At 50.4% G+C, this 20,390-nt stretch overlaps 7 protein-coding genes across 7 annotated transcripts; 3 read left to right on the top strand and 4 right to left on the bottom strand.

Moving 5' to 3' along the window:
* Positions 1-426: 426 nt before the first annotated feature.
* Positions 427-881, bottom strand: BROUX77_001880 (uncharacterized protein; the record flags this gene model as incomplete). The annotated part of the gene is made up of 3 exons (XM_073746358.1): positions 427-608; positions 693-752; positions 821-881. The coding sequence occupies 3 exons, from the start codon at positions 879-881 to the stop codon at positions 427-429; spliced, it is 303 nt and encodes a 100-aa protein (XP_073606962.1).
* A 6,453-nt stretch (positions 882-7,334) lies between these two features.
* Positions 7,335-8,404, top strand: BROUX77_001879 (uncharacterized protein; the record flags this gene model as incomplete). The annotated part of the gene is made up of 2 exons (XM_073746357.1): positions 7,335-7,377; positions 7,452-8,404. 2 exons carry the CDS (start codon positions 7,335-7,337, stop codon positions 8,402-8,404), a joined length of 996 nt encoding a protein of 331 aa, XP_073606961.1.
* A 259-nt stretch (positions 8,405-8,663) lies between these two features.
* Positions 8,664-10,546, bottom strand: BROUX77_001878 (uncharacterized protein; the record flags this gene model as incomplete). Its single annotated transcript, XM_073746355.1, has 2 exons — positions 8,664-10,191; positions 10,263-10,546. 2 exons carry the CDS (start codon positions 10,544-10,546, stop codon positions 8,664-8,666), a joined length of 1,812 nt encoding a protein of 603 aa, XP_073606960.1.
* A 934-nt stretch (positions 10,547-11,480) lies between these two features.
* BROUX77_001877 (uncharacterized protein) lies at positions 11,481-12,640 on the bottom strand (the record flags this gene model as incomplete). The annotated part of the gene is made up of 3 exons (XM_073746354.1): positions 11,481-11,705; positions 11,821-12,256; positions 12,327-12,640. 3 exons carry the CDS (start codon positions 12,638-12,640, stop codon positions 11,481-11,483), a joined length of 975 nt encoding a protein of 324 aa, XP_073606959.1.
* Positions 12,641-14,118: 1,478 nt separating this feature from the next.
* Positions 14,119-15,343, top strand: BROUX77_001876 (uncharacterized protein; the record flags this gene model as incomplete). Its single annotated transcript, XM_073746353.1, has 3 exons — positions 14,119-14,265; positions 14,336-14,444; positions 14,502-15,343. 3 exons carry the CDS (start codon positions 14,119-14,121, stop codon positions 15,341-15,343), a joined length of 1,098 nt encoding a protein of 365 aa, XP_073606958.1.
* Positions 15,344-16,374: 1,031 nt separating this feature from the next.
* Positions 16,375-19,164, top strand: BROUX77_001875 (uncharacterized protein; the record flags this gene model as incomplete). The annotated part of the gene is made up of 4 exons (XM_073746352.1): positions 16,375-16,458; positions 16,538-16,971; positions 17,027-18,476; positions 18,547-19,164. The coding sequence occupies 4 exons, from the start codon at positions 16,375-16,377 to the stop codon at positions 19,162-19,164; spliced, it is 2,586 nt and encodes an 861-aa protein (XP_073606957.1).
* A 299-nt stretch (positions 19,165-19,463) lies between these two features.
* BROUX77_001874 (uncharacterized protein) lies at positions 19,464-20,194 on the bottom strand (the record flags this gene model as incomplete). Its single annotated transcript, XM_073746351.1, has 2 exons — positions 19,464-19,573; positions 19,675-20,194. The coding sequence occupies 2 exons, from the start codon at positions 20,192-20,194 to the stop codon at positions 19,464-19,466; spliced, it is 630 nt and encodes a 209-aa protein (XP_073606956.1).
* Positions 20,195-20,390: the final 196 nt, after the last annotated feature.

The raw sequence follows: 20,390 nt of genomic DNA, 5'->3' as shown, positions 1-20,390 counted from the left end.
ACGAAGAGGAAATAAAAAAAAATGTACACCTTGACTTGGCTAAGGCCGGCCGGTGAGAGCGACAACAAACGAAAGCGCAATCGTGATTGGCTGGAGCAATGCCAGACAAGGGACGTGGCCCGGGAGAATGATGAGGAAGGAAGCCGTTGCGGAAAACGACCAGGGAGATTGGAAAAAAGAAGGAAGAGTTGGTTGCAGTTGCAACAGGAAAGCTGATGCAGTTGCAAAGACTAGAGCTGGGAAAAAAAAAGAGGCAAGCACGCTGTCCCCGCGGCGGGTTCTTGCTCCCCTCTCCGAAACTCTAAGTGGCTGTCGCCACAAGTCAAGTGTGGCTGCATCTGTCAAGCCGGACGATGGCCAGACAGTGCCGATGCCGGGAAGCTCTGCTAGTGTCTCCGGCGTCGTTAGGTGCTTCCGTTTCTTTGCTTACCAGCCCTGCTGGCTATGTATCGGCGCCTGGTAGGCTACACCGGAAGCTACCAAATAGTTGAGGGCAACTTCGGCCGCGTCCTCTTTGGCATTGTTGAGATTCTTGCCGTCGTACCAAAAGCGCGCGGCAATAGACTGGCCGTTGACGACAACTTGGCTGGACCAGGCGGTACGGCCTCCTGCAAAGGAAAAAGACAGGCTAGGTTAGCTTGGGGAGGGCGGCAACTGGGTTGCGAGAAAGAATAGATAGAGCTCAAACATACCTCTGCGGTCTGACACAATCTGGAAGCTGGGAGAGGGGATGCTGGTGCTCTGGCAGAGCTCTAAATGCACATAGACATGTTAGTATGTGGCTGAACAGGCGGAACGGTGAGATAGACGTCGGACGTACCCTCAAGGCGCTCTTGCCATGACTGGCCATTGCTGCTAGCGTTGCTGCTGGTGGTGCTCATATTTGCTAGTGTTGGATAGAGAGGAATAGACGGCGTAGGTGAAAGGCGTGGCCGGATAGTAGAAAGACAGCGAAGGCAAGGAGCAGATGCCGAGATGGACAAGATGGGTAGGTAGGAGCACTGGAGGGAAGCTTTGAAAGGATGGAGGCGAGTAGACCAAGGTACGAATGGGGAGAGAAAATGAAGAAGCGGAATGGAGAAGAAGAAGGTGATGGTAACAGTAATGCTAAAAGCTGAAGTAGTCGTGTTGAATGTGTTGAATCCACATGGAAGAGAACAATGAGCGAGGGAGGGTGGCAGGACAGCGATATATATACAAGAATATACAAGCAAGCGCCATGCAGAAGGAAAATCCCAGACAGGGAACCAGTGATGGGCGAGGACGTTCCCTTCTCTGTAACCCCCTCTATTTTTCTTTCTTTTTTTAATGCCGTCCCATTGTGTCTTTGTCCCTTGCAAGACAAACACGGAGACCTTGGGCTGGCTGGGTCTTGGGGTGCTAGTCTTGGGCTTTGGCTTTGATTTTCTGCTTTGGCTGTGGCCGTTGGCTCAAGCTCAAGCTCAAGCTCGAGCTAGTGTGGTCCTTGTCGCCGCAGTAGGCCGGTATTTTGGTGCTGACAGAGGAGAGAAAGTATTTTATTCGTTTTTTTCCCGTGATTTTCCTGCCATTTATCTCGTATATACACATCTACTGATGCAGTCTTTGCATTCATTCGCTCCCGTCACCTATTCTGTATATGGACAGTTATAGTTATACAAACATCTAACTTGACCACCACTTCCACTCCCAATCCCGTCTCTAAAACAAGAAGCAGGCAAAAGGGAAGGACCAAGCAAACCATGGAGGGGAGGGGTGGGTGAGCTTCCAACAGACCAAAGAACAAGGAGGGGGGGTTCATTTGTAGGCCCAGGGTGTGTAAGTTACAGCCTATATACAAGCATACACAAGGCACAGGGACAGGCACTGAAGCAAACAGGCCAAAAGTCGAAGATGACCAAGTATACAAGCAGTAGACGGACGCCCCTGTCCCCTTGTCAGATAGTTACAAAAGCATGCATGTGCATACATACATAGTACGTACTGATGTACACAAGGCAGACCACAACGGCCCTCTGACTCTGATTCTTCACAGGAGTCTCGCCGGCCTGCTCGCAAGCTTCGCGCAAGTTGCAGCGCCGCTGTCTGTGTCCCTGTGGCCAGAGCCTGTGCTGGATTCTTTTGTTCTGTGAGGTGTTACAACAACCCTGTCCTGCAGTACTATAATAGCACTTGTAGCATATAGGGAGTCATACTCCTCTACCACCTCCACCACCTCCACCACTACAGCCTATCTGCTATAGCGAGCGCATAAGAGCCGGCTGTGACAGAGCAAGACGAGAAAGGCCCGCCCGTGTTCTCTTATATGTCCCTTTTCTGTAGCGATCATGCTTTGCAGGCACGTATATATGTATGTATGTATGTACATACATACATATACACACTCACCCAATCACACCAACACTCGTGCATGTGCCTGTAACCGACGCGTGTGGGCGGACAGTGGAGTGGTTTGGTCTGGTTCCGCTTGCGTGCTTACATATGGCCGTTCGTTAGCCTATGGGAGGGGTTCAAAATGGATAACTACAATACAAGCAGCTTTCTACATGTATACACACACTAGCTATGTATTGTAGTTGGTGACTAGTTAGTTAGTTGTACTTGAATTGAATTCAGTTGTACACGAGAAACACAGCTAACTGCTGGGCACAGAAATTGGAAAAATAAAACATAAAAAACTCCAAAAGACACGCACAAAGCACACAATAAATAGACCAGCCCTGCGGGGTGTCGGACTGTTGTTTGTTTCCTATGCCTGTGTCATGTCGGTCTCTGGCCATGTCTGGTACCGCTGCTACTCCCATGCCCTCAGCAAACCTGATACATGTCGAATCAACACAGATGCCTCGCTCATAATAGAACATAGCAGTCAGTACTGTCTGTACATGCATTTGTGCAGTATGCAAGCGTGTGCATTTCGATGCGCAAATTCGTGTGCATACACCTGTGTATAAGTACATGGAAGCTAATTGGTTGAATAACTAGTTAGTTAGCTATATCTATGCCTACATGTACATACACATGTATGCACCATGCTTCTAGCATCTGGCTACCGAGCCGCTGTGCTATCACCCTCGTACCCTCTTCATATATAGTACGTACATACATCCACGGCGGCCTGTCCGACATAGTGTTTGTCTGGTTGTGTTATATCCCGCTTCGCTGTGTCATTGGTCTCCGCCCATCGTACCCCTCAACAGCCCAACCGTGTCACTGGCTGCTTCAACAATACGCTCACACTCGCTGTTTCTAATTCAATGACAGCATCATCCTCTGTCTGCCCGACCTTTGTAATCGTCGCTAGCTTCTATGCACTTTAGGCTGTGATGTGTCCCGACTGGCTGGAACGCGCGTTCCAGACAACCCGCTATACTGGTCCGCCTCCCGCCCTACCCCCAAGCCCACCACATCCCAGGACGTCAGTTGGCTGTGTTCCAAGAATCGGACGGAGAATAGCCCAAGGTCCTCTATATGTTTGCCTGCTTCTTGGCCATGGCCAGTCGCCCTCGCCGTCTATCGCTTTATACGCCAACTTTACCTCCATGAAATGCTCAAAGCACCACGAGAGTAGCAGGGATCCAGTGCCCGCGAGGTACATAGTTATTCCTTAGCTTTCTTTTTTGTTCTTGTAGATTTCTTTGTGCCTTGCCTTCCACAGGGGAAGGATTTGCCTCCCTCAACAATGCGATTGTAGTCGTTAGATGGTAGCCCGTCCTCAAGCCGCTCTGTTCCTGGGCCCCGTGGAGCAAAAGGCAGCCCCTCCCAGGCTGAACCCTAATGAAACACAAAACCCGCGCTGGGCCGCCAGTGTTTTGTTTTAACTATACATAGACATAAATGGGGCCAAAGGCCAAGGACCGTCAGTCTTGTGCCGGCAGTCCTAAACCAGTCAGTTAGCTCCAGCCGAGGTGTTCATGCCCAGCATTGCACTCAGGAGATACGGCATCAGTGGTGTGTGTTGTATAGTTGTACTTGTAAGTCTTCCCGGGTGTGTGGTTTCGGAGAGATAGTGGCGGGAAGAGAGGGAAGAGAGGGAAGAAAGGAAAACATAGGAACATAGGAGAGTGGGCACGTGGGTTCGGGTGGATGCTTGGAAACGTCTCCTATGTCGACATGCAAGGATATCAGAACAACAGACACAAGTGAGAAATAAATGTAACTATGTATGTACATGCACAAGAAAGCAGGGTTACACATAACACAGTAGGGTCTGTCTCATCCTTCCTCTGGCCGGCTGTAAGTTCTCCACTTCCCGTAATTGCCCACCGAAAAAAAAAAACTTCAGATGAAGTCAGGTGGCTTGCGAGGCAGCTGTTGCATCCGTGTTAGTTAATTAATATTTTGACTTTACTTTTGATGATAGCCCCGTCTCCTTGCGTCGTCTCCCTGACCGGGTGGCCTGGCTTTTTGTTTTTGTTGTTGCTGTTGTTGGGGGAGGACTGTGAATTGGACTGGCTGAATTGTTTCCAGCTGACGGCGTTTGCAACGATGACTGCATCGCACATATTGACTGGAGTTTGTTACAAAAGGAAATAAAAAGGGTGTGTCAACCTCCTTGCACCGAGTCCGAATGCGCATAAAAACAATGCAGTGAGCAAGACACCCGTTTGTTGCATCGCCATATGCAGTCACTCTACCTCGTACACAGAAAATTACATACTCTGCCGCGTTTCGGGCTCCATGACTATTATGACTAGAGCCGTATAAGTACACGTGTACGTCCAAATAGTTGGCCGTCAAGCAGAACAAGTTGCACAGCATGGCTTGATGCGCTCCGGGCTAGTTAGTGTGAGGATCGACGAAAAGACTGCCGTGGCCATTTGCATGTATGTACATATGTACAAACATATGCCCACTTATGAATGTAAACTTGCTTTTTTGAATACATGTAAACGCCTGCGGAAAGGTTTACTGACAATCACAAGCAAAGACATGCCAAACAGAGAGGATACTACGCAGGCTCCCCTGACGGTATCCTGCTGATCTCGTTTAAAGACTGTTGGCAGTATACTGGGCCTTTCTCCTCTTGTTTGCTGTACGCAATGCTTTAGCCATCCATTGGCTTGAACTACAGATGGAGTTTATCTATTCCTCTAAACACGTTGCTAACTTCAAGCGAGGGTGCTGAGGACAACGTCGCACTGTATGTGACTTGTCAACCAACAGGCCAAAGGGGTCACTTTAGATGCAAGTAACAGGCTTAAGACAGAATAAAAAATGCAAGTTTTATGTATTCTACATGCATGTATGACGGCATGTCGTTGTATGTGTCGAAGCACGGATGCGATGCATGCTAATTACATATCGTATCTATATACCAAAGCCAACTACGCCTGTACCATATTGCCCACAATAATTCCTGTATTAGGATAAAAGACCCGTAGTACTGCGTGTGTCAGATGTCAAGCCTAGCCAGAGAGAGAACAAACTCATTTTTCTTGTATATCTGTTGCCTCTGTGTGACGACATAGGCTGTCGGGTGCTTTTGTCGGTGGTTACACAGGCGCAATGACCCTCAAGGTCGACCGAAAACCTATACACCTTTCTTGGGCTCTGTGGGTTGTTCTGGATGTTTTGTTTATGCTTTGTTAGGCTCATACTCTCTAGAGCCTATTGACACACCTATGCGTGGAAGCAATTTCGACCCAAGAGCTTCCTGTCTGACACGTATCTACCTTGGGCATGTGTGTTGGCTGTTCAGAAACACCAAAGCATAAATTGATGAGGCCATGGCAGTGGCTAGCCCCAACACCAACTCCAGCATGTAGAACTTTTTCCGTTGAGCAGACAGAAGTGCAGGCACTCATGGGCCGAACTCAGTCGCCTAGCATCCGCTCCCGATGTTCGCAAATACCCTTGCCATACACCATCCGCATGTATGCTAGGGCATGCCACGCTACGCCACAGGACAGGATTTAACAAGCCAACACCCTCGAAATTTGGAGCGCCAGATGAATGGCAGCGGCAGTATACTTTTTTCTGCGGCCCACAAGCACAAACATGAACACAGGCAAAGGCCGGGGGAGCGGGCGCACAAGTACACACGCACGCGAAACTCACACAAGTGCACGTTACGTGAATTTCAATATGCATACATGCACGCCTTCTGCCGTCCACACACATTACTTTTGCACACGGCCTGTTCACTCCAGCCACGACCCTCTACCCACCAAGTCAGTAAGCCGTGTGACATGCAGCAAACCGGCGGTCAGTCCGTGCAAGGCATGACAGCCCAGAAGCTGCTATTCCGGTTTCCCTAGCATCGTGCCCGTATGTAATATGTACTAATATGTGGTATATATCTGTGTAGTTGACAATGGGCTTCGCACAAGATATCCTAGCTCCCGCCGACACCGTGAATAGGATTGCCAAAAGGCGCCGGCTATAGCAGTGGGCAGCTTGCTGCTATCCCCTGATGGACACAGTCATACCCACCGCCCACCACCCTTGCTAATGCAGAAAGATGCAACATGTAAAAAGAGCCAACGCTTGGCATATTGTTCAAAGGAGCCGCGGCAAAGCAGTCACATAGAGAACAAGACCCACCACGCCAACAAGTAGCCTGCTAGCTTGTGTGGCTTGCCTTGCCAGACAGGACACTAAAGACGTAATGTAGACTGGCCACAGACCTGGTATGTTCCTTAAGTTCTAGTATAGCATGGCAGCTGTCGTGCTATCATATATGCACAATATACGCTGGTCAGACGGACTGGCGCACTTCTCCTGTTATGATCGACTCACGGGCGGCGGCGAGCAGACGATGCGGTATGCCGCTTGTGGCCGTATTTTTGTGTTTGTGTTTTGTACGCGGTTGGGCATGAGAAATACGCAACACAACAAAGCTTCGATAAATAAACTTGTGCTTAGCCCATCACATGACGTACTCATCACGATGTTGCGGTACACTCGGAGAAACTACATAACCAACTATGACTGTTGTTAGTCTCTAAGAGGTTAGAAGATGATATTAGGGTTATGGACCCTGTAAACTCACTCGCTTCTGTCACATGCAACTTTAACTCGAACTTTCTCCAAATCTAGCTTTACCCCAAATAGCAGTCGCCAAAACGGCAATGGACGCGCGATGAGGCAATTGCTTTGGGATTAAGTACGAGGGTTGAGGCTCTCCAAGCCTCGGCACATGTCATTGATGTTTTTATAAAGAGGTCGCACGAAGCATCGCCAGGGCTTCTCTGGCCTGAGTTTTGTTTTCTTGAATCTGCTCTATTTCCTGCGACTGCTCTGTGATCGTTTTTTGAGACATTAACGGTTGAGATCTTCCCTTGCTTTAACACTCTTTTACAAGTGCTACTAGGACATCCACACACAAATATACCGTTCATACTCCCAACACAATGCCCTTGACAACGGAACTTACGCGCCGTCTCGGCATTGAAGGTACATATCCCTTGTGTGCACTCAGTCCCTATTTGATACGGCCCTGTACTAACCGCAGCGCATTTATTCCACAGTGCCCATCGTACAAGGCGGCATGCAACATGTTGGCACGGCCGACCTCGCCGCGGCCGTCTCAAACGCCGGCGCGCTCGGCATCATCACGGCACTCATCTTCCCCACCCCAGCAGCGCTGACAGCCGAAATCGAGCGTTGCCGTACGCTGACTACGCGCCCATTTGCCGTCAATATCACGCTGCTACCGTCGCTCGTGCCGCCCGACTACGCGGCCTATGCACAGGCGGTCATTGACTCGGGTGTGCGCATTGTAGAGACGGCCGGTAACTCACCAGGCCCTGTCATCACGCAGCTGAAAAAGGCTGGCGTCACGGTGTTGCACAAGTGCACGTCGGTGCGTCACGCGCTGTCTGCCATCAAGTTGGGCGTCGACTTCCTCAGCATTGACGGCTTCGAGTGTGCGGGCCATGTAGGCGAGAGTGACATCACCAACTTTATCCTCTTGTCGCGTGCGCGCCAGGAGCTCAAGGTGCCATTTATCGCGTCGGGCGGCTTCGCTGATGGCATGGGTCTTGCGGCGGCGCTGTGTCTGGGTGCCTGCGGTGTTAACATGGGTACCCGTTTTCTGTGCACCGAAGAGGCACCGGTGCACCGCAACATCAAGGAAAAGATTGTTGCGGCGCAGGAGACTGACACGGCGCTCGTCATGCGGCGGTGGAGAAACACGACGCGCTTGTTCAAGAATAAGATCACCGAGGAGGCTCTCAAGGTTGAGCGTGAGAGCAAGGAGGGCAAGTTTGAAGAGATTGCGCCTTTTGTCAGCGGGAAGCGCGGTAAGGAGGTGTTCATTAGAGGTGACCCGGAGTATGGTGTGTGGACTGCCGGTCAGGTCATTGGTTTGATTCACGACATCCCGACGTGCAAAGACCTGGTGGCAAGAATCGAGAAGGAGGCCGAGCAGACGTTGAGAGAGAAGTTGTCGGTTGTTACACCCAAAGACAGCAAGTTATGATGTTTTTTATGTTTGTATTTCTTGGAAATGTACTGGTCCAAGGGGATTTTGGCGTTGTTTGCCATGTTATTCTGATCAACTATACATTTTCTTTTCATTCTAATCTTGTTTAGTTCTTTGTGAATATGTGGTTATTAAGTATTAATTATATCACTTGACATTGACGCACACTTTGTTGCTATCGTCTATATCACTAGTACCGTTTCCATTTTTATATGCGTCATCACTCATTTATTTCATCTGCCGTCCTTCATTCCTGTCAGTAACACATGTTGAACCGACCTAGCTGGGGATCATGGTCACTGGCAGAGTCGCCGGTCTTTTGCCAGCTGTTGAGATGTACATGCTCATAGTGAGAATCTCCAATCAGTGCAGGCGAGATCAGAAAAGGATCAAGCTCCTCAGAGGTCATGCCGTGAACGAACGAGTAGCGCTCTTCAGGAGGAATACGAACAACATCATTCAGGTCTACCATGCCCGTATGCTCCATGAAGTTGGCCATTGGCTCAGCAAAGGAGAAATCATTAAAATCACCACCAACAATGATGCGTGCGTTATGGTCAATGGACATGATCTGGGTGATAAAGTCGGCAATGACAGCCAACTGTTCGGCACGCTTCTGAACGCCATAGTTGATAGGAGGCCGTATGTCACCCTGGATTGAAGTCGACCCACCCTTGGAGGTAAGATGGACATTGATGGTGAAGAATGGTTTGCCTGCTCCCCTGACAGGATACCACATGGCAACCAGAGGCTTGCGGCTATTGTACCATGCGGGATGGAAAGGGTCAATGCGACCGGGATTCAAAGAGAGGGCGAGCTCGTAGTCTGGAGTCATGTAAACTTGGGTTCCACTAAGAGAGTCGTCATATGTCGGGTTAACAAGCTTAACAACATCAGGGCGGTATAAATAGGCTTGTCGAATATTGCTACCCGGACGGCCGCCCTCTTTGTTATACTTTGGTTGAACTAGAGCCCAAGAGTATTTGACATCGCTGAGCCGCTTGATGTTATTAGAAAGCACCCTCATGACATCATCTGCACCACCAAACTGTCTGTTGTCGGTATCGATAGAATCCTGGATCTCCTGGAGTAGAAGGATGTCAGGAGTCTTCAAATGATCGACAATGTGGCGGACGACCTTGGCCATGTGAGGGGCAGTAGGATGTAAGTTGTGCGTATTGTAGCTAGTCACTGTAATACCGCTACAATCGCCTGTACTGACCAGTGAAGTTGGAGGATAATCGCTAGTAGCTCTCTTGATGACTTGGATTGGTTCCACAGGAAGAATAGTATAAAAGCCAAACTTGTAGGTCACAATTCCGGTTATGTCGGCTAGCTCATCGCCCATCTTGGTGTCTATTGGGTTTGACTGGTCATCAAGAGTGCGGCCGATTTTGATGACCTCGGGGTTGAAGTCTGTCGCGCTGATGGTCATACCACCGTGAGAATTGCGTCCGGTCACTCCCCAGTCTCCAATAACCCAAGTATCTCCACGATTATTGGAACGACTAACACTTTTGGGTGACCGAATTGTTACAAACTCGCCGCTCAGAGACTCCCAGAAGTCAAGACCATACTTTTCAGGGTCCAAAATGGGATTGGAGTCGGATAGACTATAGCTACCATCGGAAAATCCATGGATACTGCCGCCATCTAAAGATGTGAACTGTTCGGTTGGGGGTGAGGGTGTGTGCTCGCCGATAATGGCGGGGAAAACTGGATTGTTTTTACTCTTAATGGCAAGGTTCCTCACAGCCACGAGCTGGGTAGATGGGATATCATCTCTAGAGTTTCTGTACAGGCAGTTAGCAACCTGAAGCTATTTCTTTTGAAAGGTGGATAAGGGCCGGCTTACCTGTACTCGTCGACGATGGCATCTAGAGAGACAACATCCCCCACGTTGACTTTCTTCAGAAGGTATTGACCAAGAACAAATATCGACTCGGAAGTTTTAATGTCGAAGTCAGGCTCAGTCGAGCGCATATAAAAGCCTATTTTGCTTTTTGCAGTGACGATGCCCTTGACGTCAGTGACGGCCTGCTGTTCGTAGAAGGAAACGAAGCTGTTGCCGTTGATTTCAGAGATTGTGATGGCATAAGCCACGGCAGCAGAGGCCAGTAGGCTCCATGAGATCTTCATGGTAGTGGCAGGCAAGGAGTATATGTGCTGAAATGTAGAATCTGGTGGGGGTACCCAATGTCTGAAGAGAAATAAGCAAAAGTGATGGGTTGGTGCAGAGAGGGCTGGTCTACTCTCTTTATATTGCAGGTTGCCGGATCTCTTTTCTCATTATGCACAAGGTGCTTACCAATTCCACGGTAGCGAGTATTCTAGAGTGCGATAGACTGGCTGCAACACTAAGCTTGTCTTTGTAGAGCGGCGTCCTGCGAAGGAATCAAATGTATGATATCCAGGGCTCTACCAGGAGAAGGGGAGAGAAGAGAATACAGGAGACGGGTCAAAGCTTAGGAGCGAAAGTGACTCTTCCTGGCCGGTTAAGGCGGCTGCTGTATGGGAGGCCATGGCGTGTGTGTGTTTGTTGCTACTTTGTGCAACGGTGGCGTTATTAGTTGAAGCAAGGGCTGAACTTCAAATTGTCGGCGATGATCGCAAGAGGCATAAGCGGAATGCGAGTGACAGACCCTAAAAAAGTATAGATACCAGGACCCACAGACCAGTTGAAGAACAGATAACAGATGGACAAAAATATGTACATAACGTGGACAATGCGTTTGCACTTCCCGCTTTGCAGCAGCGCTGTTCATATTTTTCTTCCGGTTACTAAAATAAGACCTGCCTATTAAGCCTATCGCGTCCGCATTAGTTAAACTTCCCCCATGACCCACTTGTTCCCGCTTTGGGTTGGGGGCTGATATCTATGATAGACCTGTGATGCCGAGACCCGAGTACCTACGAGCGACTACTCATGGTTTCAAATCAAGTTGTTTTTAAATATGTTGTGATTAATAAAAAGACACCAAAACTAGCACAATGCAACAAGTCAAATGAAAAAAAAAATAATGTACAAACATGCAGCCATCCTCCGAGAGCCTCTCGGCAGTGTACTGTCAACCTATGCCTGGCCTACTCTCTTGTCGGGGAACTCCTTGCCTTTGTAGTCTTTGGGAGCTAGGACAATATCGAAATGAAGCTGGAGTTTGGCCTTCTCGTCGCCCTCCAGAGGGGGGAAGTTGACCACCAAGTCGTCCTTGACGGCAAATACTGTGTCAGTGACCAGCCACGGGTCGTCCTTAGGGTACAGCTGTGTGGTGCAACCCTTGAACTCGGGGTGGGTGACCTGGAAGTCTACGCGTTAGCAGAAAAGTCCGGGCTATTGTAGGAACCACATGACTGAAGAATACTGAGTGTCCATGCAAAGCTGAGAAGAAGACAGCTTAGTCATAGAGACTTACCATGATGTGAATGTGGGCAGGGCGCATCGTGTGTCTGTCCATCAACTGGACAAGCTTGTATGCCGGGCCATCAGACGGCAGACTATACGCCGTGGGGTAGTAGCAGTACAGCGAATAGTTGCCCTCGGCATCGGCGCGGAACTTCCCGCGGAGGTTGTTGGGAGTCTGGTTCTCGGGGTCCTGGAAGTCGTATTTGCCGTTTGCGGACGCCTGCCAGATGTCAAATACGGCATTGGGAATGCCCTTGCCCGTAGTCAAATCCGAGATCTTGCCCCACATCTTGACAACACGGCCGTCAGGGTTAGGGTTAACAATGATGGAGGATCCAAGGTCACGGAAAGGGGCGTGGGGAGACCAGAATGGTCCAAGAATGGAGGATGAGGTAGGGTCGAGGTCAGTGTCTGAGATGATCTTGTGGGCAATCTCGTCCACAAGCCTAGATTCATGCTGATGTTAGCCGACTGACAAAAAAAAAAAAGGTCTGTAGATTGTAGCGCGAAACTTACGATTCGAGACCCAGGATATCCGAAATGCGGTGGGCTTCGTTGCGAGTAGGGGTGGTAATGGTACCAATGTAGTTGATGAAATGCACACCAGCCATCCACTCGTCATTAGTCAGCTCGACTTCTCGTGCAAAGTCGTGAAGGTGACTAATGAGAGAGCCCATGAGTTCGCGGTTCCGAGGAGTCATGTTAGGGCCCATGGTGCTGAGGACACGCTTGGTAAAGGTGGGATCCCAGCGGTCCAGGCGATTCCGGCCAGCCTCAGGAGCCTCAGTCTGGGCGGGGGCAGCAGTGAGAGTGATAGTCTCAGTCGACATTTTGGAATTGGCAAGATGTGCAAAGAAGAATGTAGAAAATGTGTCGGGAAGTCAGAGAGGAAGAAGATGTGGGAGTTGAAGGAGAGTGTGCTGGATGATCTGGAATACAGAAGAGAAACATGCCCTCCATATCCGGGGGCGGCCATGGGCTTTTATATCTGGAGAGCCGCAAAAAGACACAACCGGCGTTCCGCCTTCGATGTCCCGCTGCAGCCTCTGCAACTCGGCTCTACATGCAGACGCGGAACAAGACACAAAGACAGGGGCTAACAAAGACTGGCCAAAAGACAAACCTCTTGGCCTAGGAAGAGACTCAACTACGCATTTGCCGCGAAGGCCTGCCAGTGCCAACTTACACCTTGCTGATCCGAGCTACCCCACAATCCAGCCAGCATGGGGCAGGGGCTTCTTCGGACTGTTTTTTCGGCAAGCCAAGGGAAAGCCAGGGAAAAAAGATGCTGGCTGGTCTAGTGGTCCGGCTTAGTGGCAGCACTAGCAATCAGATATCGGGGCCATATGAATGGTCGGGGGAAAATCATTAAAGCGAACTCGAAGACTGTGGAGAAGCCAGCCATGGCCACGCGAGCTTTAGGGAAAGGGAAACGGGACTTGACATATTGCTCTCTGTTCATTGTGGAGGCCGTCTGTGCTCTTGGGACTCGGGGGACTACTGTATGACCGACATTTGCATGGTTGATAGGCCAACAGAAGGGGGTGATGTCGTTGGCGTCGTGTTACGGAAGCGGTATACAAACCTATAGGGGCCTGTGGCTTTGGAGGCTTCTGCGAACTTGGCCTAGAGCCTCAACGGTTTTATACGTGTAAGTCTTAGTGGGCTGCAATGCAATCCCATAGCAAAAGGTTGACATCACCCAAATCTTCCATGGATCATAAAAAGAGGACTAAAACACGGGGTAAGATATCGTCTGCTCCCTGCAAGGCCACTGGGCAGCCTATGAAATCACAACTGATGGTCAGGTGAGCACAATGGCAAGAACAAAATTCCCCGCCCTCCTTACAGTCAGCCAATTTACCGCTCATGGTTTCCGGTTACCATTCACCATGTCTTTATCCATCCGTATAATAGGTCATAATAGCGGGCCGGTCTTCTTGGTAGGAGTGTAGGCTCTAGGGTTACATCGGGTTGTGAATACATTTTGCAGGCGTTGGAGGAAGAATCATTCACCGCGGCAGTTAATATATCCGGCAGTTTGTGCGGTAATGTTCTCCCCTTCTAAACCGGGGAGAAATCTAGGGTCCCAGCAAGGGTTATGTGCATTCACGGCAGAGGAATTGAAAAGTCCAAGATTTTGGATGCCATGTGCCGACGACTTAGAGATGAGAGTAGACATCGTGGTTTTCCCTTTCCCCTTTGGTTTTTCTTTTCGTTCTTTAATTTTCATAGAATGCTGCCAGGACTTCCTATCGGATTGACCCAGACTTCCCGCCTCTTCAACACCTTCAGAAGTACCGCCAAGATGCCCGTCCATCACTTGATGATTGGTACATGGACGCCCCCCGGTGCCATATTCACGGTTTCGTTCAACGACGAGACTTTGGAAATGAAGCTTGTCAAGCGGACAGCAATTCCTGAAGACGAGCCAATATCATGGATGGCCTTTAGTGTAAGTTTGACTCTAGAAAGCAAAAAAACAATTGAAGTCTAACACGAGGTGTCACGCTGCCCACTTGAAGCACGACAAGAAGAACATATATGGCTCAGCCATGAAGAAATGGTCTAGCTTTGCTGTCAAAAGCCCGGCTGAAATTGTTCATGAGGCCTCACACCCTATGCTTCATGACCGTAAGTACTCACTTGTATAGTTTAGGTTATCAACCATCAAACGTTAACAACTCTCAGCAAAGGCAAACTCCCATGAGACAAACACGCGCGCAATCTTTCTTTTGCCAGGGAGACAGGAGCCATACTCCGTGTACTGCAATCCGTTTTATGATCATGCTGGCCACGGCAGTGTGTTTTCAGTAGATGCCGGAGGGAGGCTTCACACCAACACTCAGAACTACGAATACCAGCCTAACAGCGGTATTCATGGCATGGTGTTTGACCCTTCCGAAACCTACCTGTACTCGGCCGACCTGCGCGCCAACAAGCTGTGGGTTCACCGGAAAGACCCTAAAGCTTCAGACCCTGGGAACCTAACCCTTGTTGGCTCTGTCGACGCTCCCGATACTCGTGATCACCCTCGTTGGGTTGCCATGCATCCCAAGGGAACTTATTTGTATGCGTTAATGGAGAAGGGAAATCGCATCTGCGAATATGTCATCGACTCTTCAACCAAGCTACCGGTCTATACACACCGTTCCTTCCCCCTGATCCCACCTGGAATTCCGGACCGCTGGGCCATGTATCGCGCCGATGTGTGCGCCGTATCCTTCAGCGGCAAGTATCTCTTTGCTAGCAGCCGCTCCAACAGCTTTGATTTGACAGGATACATGGCGGCATTCAAGCTTGCCGACAATGGAAGCATTGAGCGTCAGATCTGCTTGAACCCAACGCCAACAAGCGGAGGCCATAGCAATGCCGTGGCTCCGTGTGACTGGAGTGACGAGTGGGTTGCCATTACCGACGATCAGGAGGGCTGGGTTGAGATGTACCGCTGGCAAGATGAATTCTTCGCGCGCGTCGCGCGGGTGCGCATACCGGAGCCTGGCTTTGGCATGAATGCTATTTGGTATGACTGAAGGCATTAAAAAGCAAGGTAGGGCGCGTGGTTGATACTAGTGCCAATGGTACACACTATACATACGAACTTCTCCTTTTACAAGCCTTCTGTTAGATTTTCTATTTGCCTAGATGCCGCGTTAAAGAGCATGGAATATGGTTGAGTCGAAACAAACTTTATCTTTCCGTAGAGCTATGTGCCAGCTACTGTTTTTATTCATTGCTTTTTTTTCAAGTCTTCCTAGGCCCCGACATTTTTTTGGCTGTTAATTATGAAGAACTGCGATATGAACAAAAGAAAGGACAGGCTTGGGGTCTTCTGTGGGACGAAGTCAACAATTGAACATTTACCTTCATAGGGCTATGAAGCTTTCACGTATACTGACTCCCAATCCTTGCCAGCCCGATTTCGAAAGGACGACACGTCCTTGGGAGCAGCGCACTTCAAGAATGCTGCCCTCATCCCCGCCTTACCAATCGACTCACCGGCATAGCAAGACCCAGACGTTGAGATGCTGCCATCGCCTCCATTTGCTAACTAACCTGCTGAGGAGAGCCCAAAGAATGACATGCAGGAGGATCTAATCCTACTGGCATAAAGGGTGTAGTACTAATAATTTTTCTCTATATATCATTGTCATCCTAAAAAAATGTTCTTGATACACATTTGCGTCAGCATGAAGTTCACCGTGGACGTTGGTGCTACCAGAGGCCCTGCGACCGGGTACTTATGGCAGCTAGGATTTAGCTTGGGGAAGCCTATTTATATCTGCCACCTGCTGCCAGCTGGGGAAAGCCATCAGACCCCTTAAGCCCTTTTAGGAAAGAGCCCCACATCACACCGACCCACGTGACTACCTGACTGGTCAGTCGCGTCTAAGAGAAGACGTCAGCGCGCGTCGTGAAATCTCGACATGCAAGCTCACGTTTAGCACTTCCACCTCATCTTTGGAGTACAGCCTCGCCCCCCTTGTGCGTACAGCCGTTCCGGTCCTCAACACGCCGTTGTTGCCTCTGAAACGCCACCAAAGTTTTGATATAGCGCCAAAAAATGGGCGGCTCCAAGGCCGTGTTTGACCAGTGTGTCTTTGCATTTGTCCCCAGCGATGTACTCACGCCAAAAGTCGTTGCGGAGGTATGCTTGCTTCTCTATATCTCCGCTGTGTTGTAAATACTACAGCATTCGTTTGTGCGGTTGCTAACGCTTCAGCTAGCTCTCTGAGATTGTCACCAAGAACGGTGGCTCGGTTTGCGCCCCTTTGAAAGACATCGATCTCCGGACCTTTGAAGCCACACACATCATCTCGACCACCATCGATTTTCCACAATATGTCGATGCCCAGGCCTTTATGATCTCTGTAGTCAGCCATCACTGGATCCAACAGGCCCTTACAAGAGGCAAGCTCCCACAACCACGACCGTATTCCCCGGATCCCCGTTTGATATTCTCAAATGTTGTGGTCACCTGCTGTGGCCTGTCTGAGCAAGACACCGATGCCATTGTAGGTGCGACTATGGCACTCGGTGGAACCGAAAACCGGGCCATCACCCGTCTCACAACCCACATATGCGCTCCATACTTGACCGAGGAGCTGTCTGCTCAGGCCCGGGCCAAGGGTTTCCGGGGGGTATTTGTCATTCCACACTGGTAAGCTAGCTGTCTGATACTACGCAGGCGTCAGTATTCCCTAACAAATGTTCAGGTTCAACGATTGTTTCAAGCTGGGAAAACGCATTGACGAGGCTCCGTACACACTTCCTGGCATGGATGTATTCAATACAGACCCTAAAGGCCCTCTAAAGATCCCTCCTAGCAAAGGGATCTCGGGCGCCACAGATCCTAGTCCTTCTTCTTTACCACGGCCCGTAGTGACAGGCTCTCGAGCGCCTCTACGAGTTTTCCAGAAAAAGGCAGTGGTATTGAGCAGTGATCTTATGCTTACAGACGACCTGCGGACGACGATTACCGACTTGATCAAGGAGTCTGGGGGCTCGGTTGTCGGGAATGTAGATGATTGTGACATGTACATTGGGAAATATCGCTCTGGGAAAGACTACGTGCGGGCATCCCACTTGTGCAAAGACGTTGGCAATCTTTCCTGGCTGTATCACTTGATCCTCAATGATAGCTGGACTTCTCCCCTGCGGCGCCTTTTGCATTATCCGATACCCAAGGAGCCTCTCAAAGGATTTGAGGGTCTTAAAATCACAGTCTCCAACTATGGCGGTGAAGCACGAACATACATCGAGAATTTGATTACGGCTGCCGGTGCTAGTTTTACAAAGACAATGAAGAACGACAACACACATCTCATCACTGCTCGCCGTACGGGAGAGAAGTGTGAAGCCGCTGTGGACTGGGGCATTGAGATTGTCAGCCATTTGTGGGTAGAGGAAAGCTATGCCAAGTGTGCCGCCCAGCCATGCTCCAACACTCGATACAGCCATTTCCCTCCTCGCACCAATCTTAGCGAGGTACTTGGCCAGACATTTCTCGATGAAGCTGTCTTGCGAAGCTTATACTACCCTGGCGGCAAAGACCTTCCCAAGGTGGCGCAGTTGAAGCGTCGGATCCGCGATGTTGCCAGCGAAAATGTCGTCAAAAAGGGACCTGCCAAGGGTACACCCAGTTACACGAACACAGATGACGAGTCTCCCGCACCCGCAGTACCCAAATCCGTCAAGCGTCAACGTACGGCTGCTGCAGTTGATGAAGGCAGCGGATACGCGACGCCGACGCGCCAAACGCGTACAAAGACCGGCACTACCGGTGGCACAAATAGCTTTGCGTCGACAACGAGTGAAATGGACGTCGAAACGCCTGTCACAGCCGGCCGCAGCGCCAAATCAAAGGCTGCAAAAAACATACAGAGTCTGGTGGAGGATATCAAGCTCTACGAAAAAGAAAACAAGCGCACAAGCATTGGCGGCGTTTGGGGCGGGCGGAAAGCAGCGGATCAGCTGGAAAAGGCCATGCGTGATTCTGTAAGATCCAGACGGACGGATACGGCAGACAACAAAGAAGACGACGACGCCGAGGACGAGGTACAGCCGTCGAGAAAGCGCAAGGGACTTCCGGATATCAAGTACCGCATCATGACTACAGGCTTCCGGCGATGGTCTAATAACCCGAAGATGGAGGAACGAGAAAAGGTAAGCTGCCCGTGGTACTTTTTTAGGGCGACACGCAATACACGTACTAACTGATTTATCTCATGCCCAGGCCCGCCTCCGTGAATTCGGCATTAAGTTGGTTGAAGACGGCAATCCATGCCAGTATCTAGCCGCACCCAAAGTACTCCGTACCCTCAAGTTTCTCAAGACGCTAGCACGAGGACCGACACTCATCAACACCTCATTCATTGACAGCGTATTGGATCAAGACACACTCCTAGACCCCGCCGACTTCCTGCTCAAGGACGAAGAATACGAAAAAGCCAACCACGTCAATCTGCAGGAAGCCGTCGCGCGCGCGCGTGCCAACAAGGGCCGTCTGCTCAACGGCGTGCCCATCTTCTGCTCAGACTACGTGGCTAACGGCAAGGACACGTACCGCGCAATCGCCGAGGCCAACGGCGCTACGTGGCGCGAGCTGACGGCACGCAATGTGATTCGGCCTAGCAAGGATGACGCAGATGAGGATGGCGCGCTGGAGCCCGTCTATTTACTCTCGTCCAACTCGCCCAAGGAGCAGCGCCTTTACACGCGCTTCGTCGACATGGCTGTCAACGGAAACATGGAGCCGCGCATTGTCCTGACAGAGTGGTTGCTCGCTGTGGCTATCAGACAGGAGATGATCTGGGACGAGAAGTATCTTGCGGAGAATGAAAAGAAGTCGTAGGGTGGCGGTTCATTAAAGAGCCATTTGATTTTGTTTGTAGCCGGTTGTCCGGGCTTCTTTGTTGAGGCGGAGGAATTGCGTTTTCTTTTTCTTTTTTTTCTTCTTTTCATTTTTGCGCCTTGTATCATATTGTCTCATTTGGCGTTGGTAGAGGTATGGCAAGCTCAGATGGCCGATGTAGTCCGATTCTATAGCGTAACGTCTGATATCTTTTGCTTTTTTTTTCTTTGACTCAATGTCCATCACATTTCAGCCGGTACTCTGCTCTGACCGTGGCGTCTTTGTTCTACACGTAGCTCTCAGAAGAATTTGACACCCGATGATTCCTGGCCAAAGATCTGCGCCTTGCCGCGCTTGACCAGCACACCCAGAGCCTTTAGTAGCAGGTCATTATCCAAGCCGTGAAACTCTGTAGCAAACGTCATGGTCAGCGCTCATCCACAAGCCCGCCTCTCCAGGTGTAATATGCTACTTCAATTCAAAAGGGAAGAAAAAAACACCAAAACTCACCAGTGCCCAGCGTCTTCTCTCCTTCTGCCAGCTCATATAGCGTCAGCACCGTGCCCTTCTGCCCCGTCTCCTCAATCCACCGCTCCAGCAGCCCAGCCCACTCCTCCGGCGTGCGCCAGTAGATCCACACCACGTCCCCCCCGCTGCTACCGCTACCGCCGCTGCCGACAATGCTCAGCCCGCTCTCCTGTCCGTGGCCGCCCGGCACATGCAGGTACTCGGCGCGGCCGTCGCGGCGCATAAAGTCAATCACCTCCCGGATATCAGTTGCCGAGAGCTGGCGGTTGATGCGGCGGTTGGCAAAGAGGTCGGCGGGCAGCGAGGTGGTAGCGCCAGCGGCGGTGGCTGACGCGCTGCTGGCACTCGGCGAGAGCGATAGTCGGTAGATGCGGTGGTGCTGGCAGTATGCGAGGACTAGCGCGGACCACTTGGTTAGCTGGGCGTGATGGGTGGTCAGGTTTGTCTGGCGCGTGAAGAAGGGCGGGAAGCTGTATTCTCGCGGAAACTGGAAGTCTGTCATTATCTGTGCAGTGGTTGGGGCCAAGGCTGATGATGCTCTTCTTAAACGTGTGGTTGACCTTTTCTAGCTGCCGTTGACTCTGTAGTTGTACAATGGACATCCGCGGAAGGGCCAAAAGTCGGTCAACATGTGGGGTTGTGAATCGTTGTTGGCCGTGAACCAAACGGCCTCAGGGGGCTAACCACTAGTTATGAGT

This window comes from Berkeleyomyces rouxiae (genome assembly GCF_048999995.1).
Source record: "Berkeleyomyces rouxiae strain 22BRR77 chromosome Unknown BrBRR77_ptg000002l, whole genome shotgun sequence".
Lineage (NCBI taxonomy): Eukaryota > Fungi > Ascomycota > Sordariomycetes > Microascales > Ceratocystidaceae > Berkeleyomyces > Berkeleyomyces rouxiae.
The sequence above is the reverse complement of the archived record's forward strand: the minus strand, read 5'-3'. Positions and strand labels throughout refer to the sequence as shown.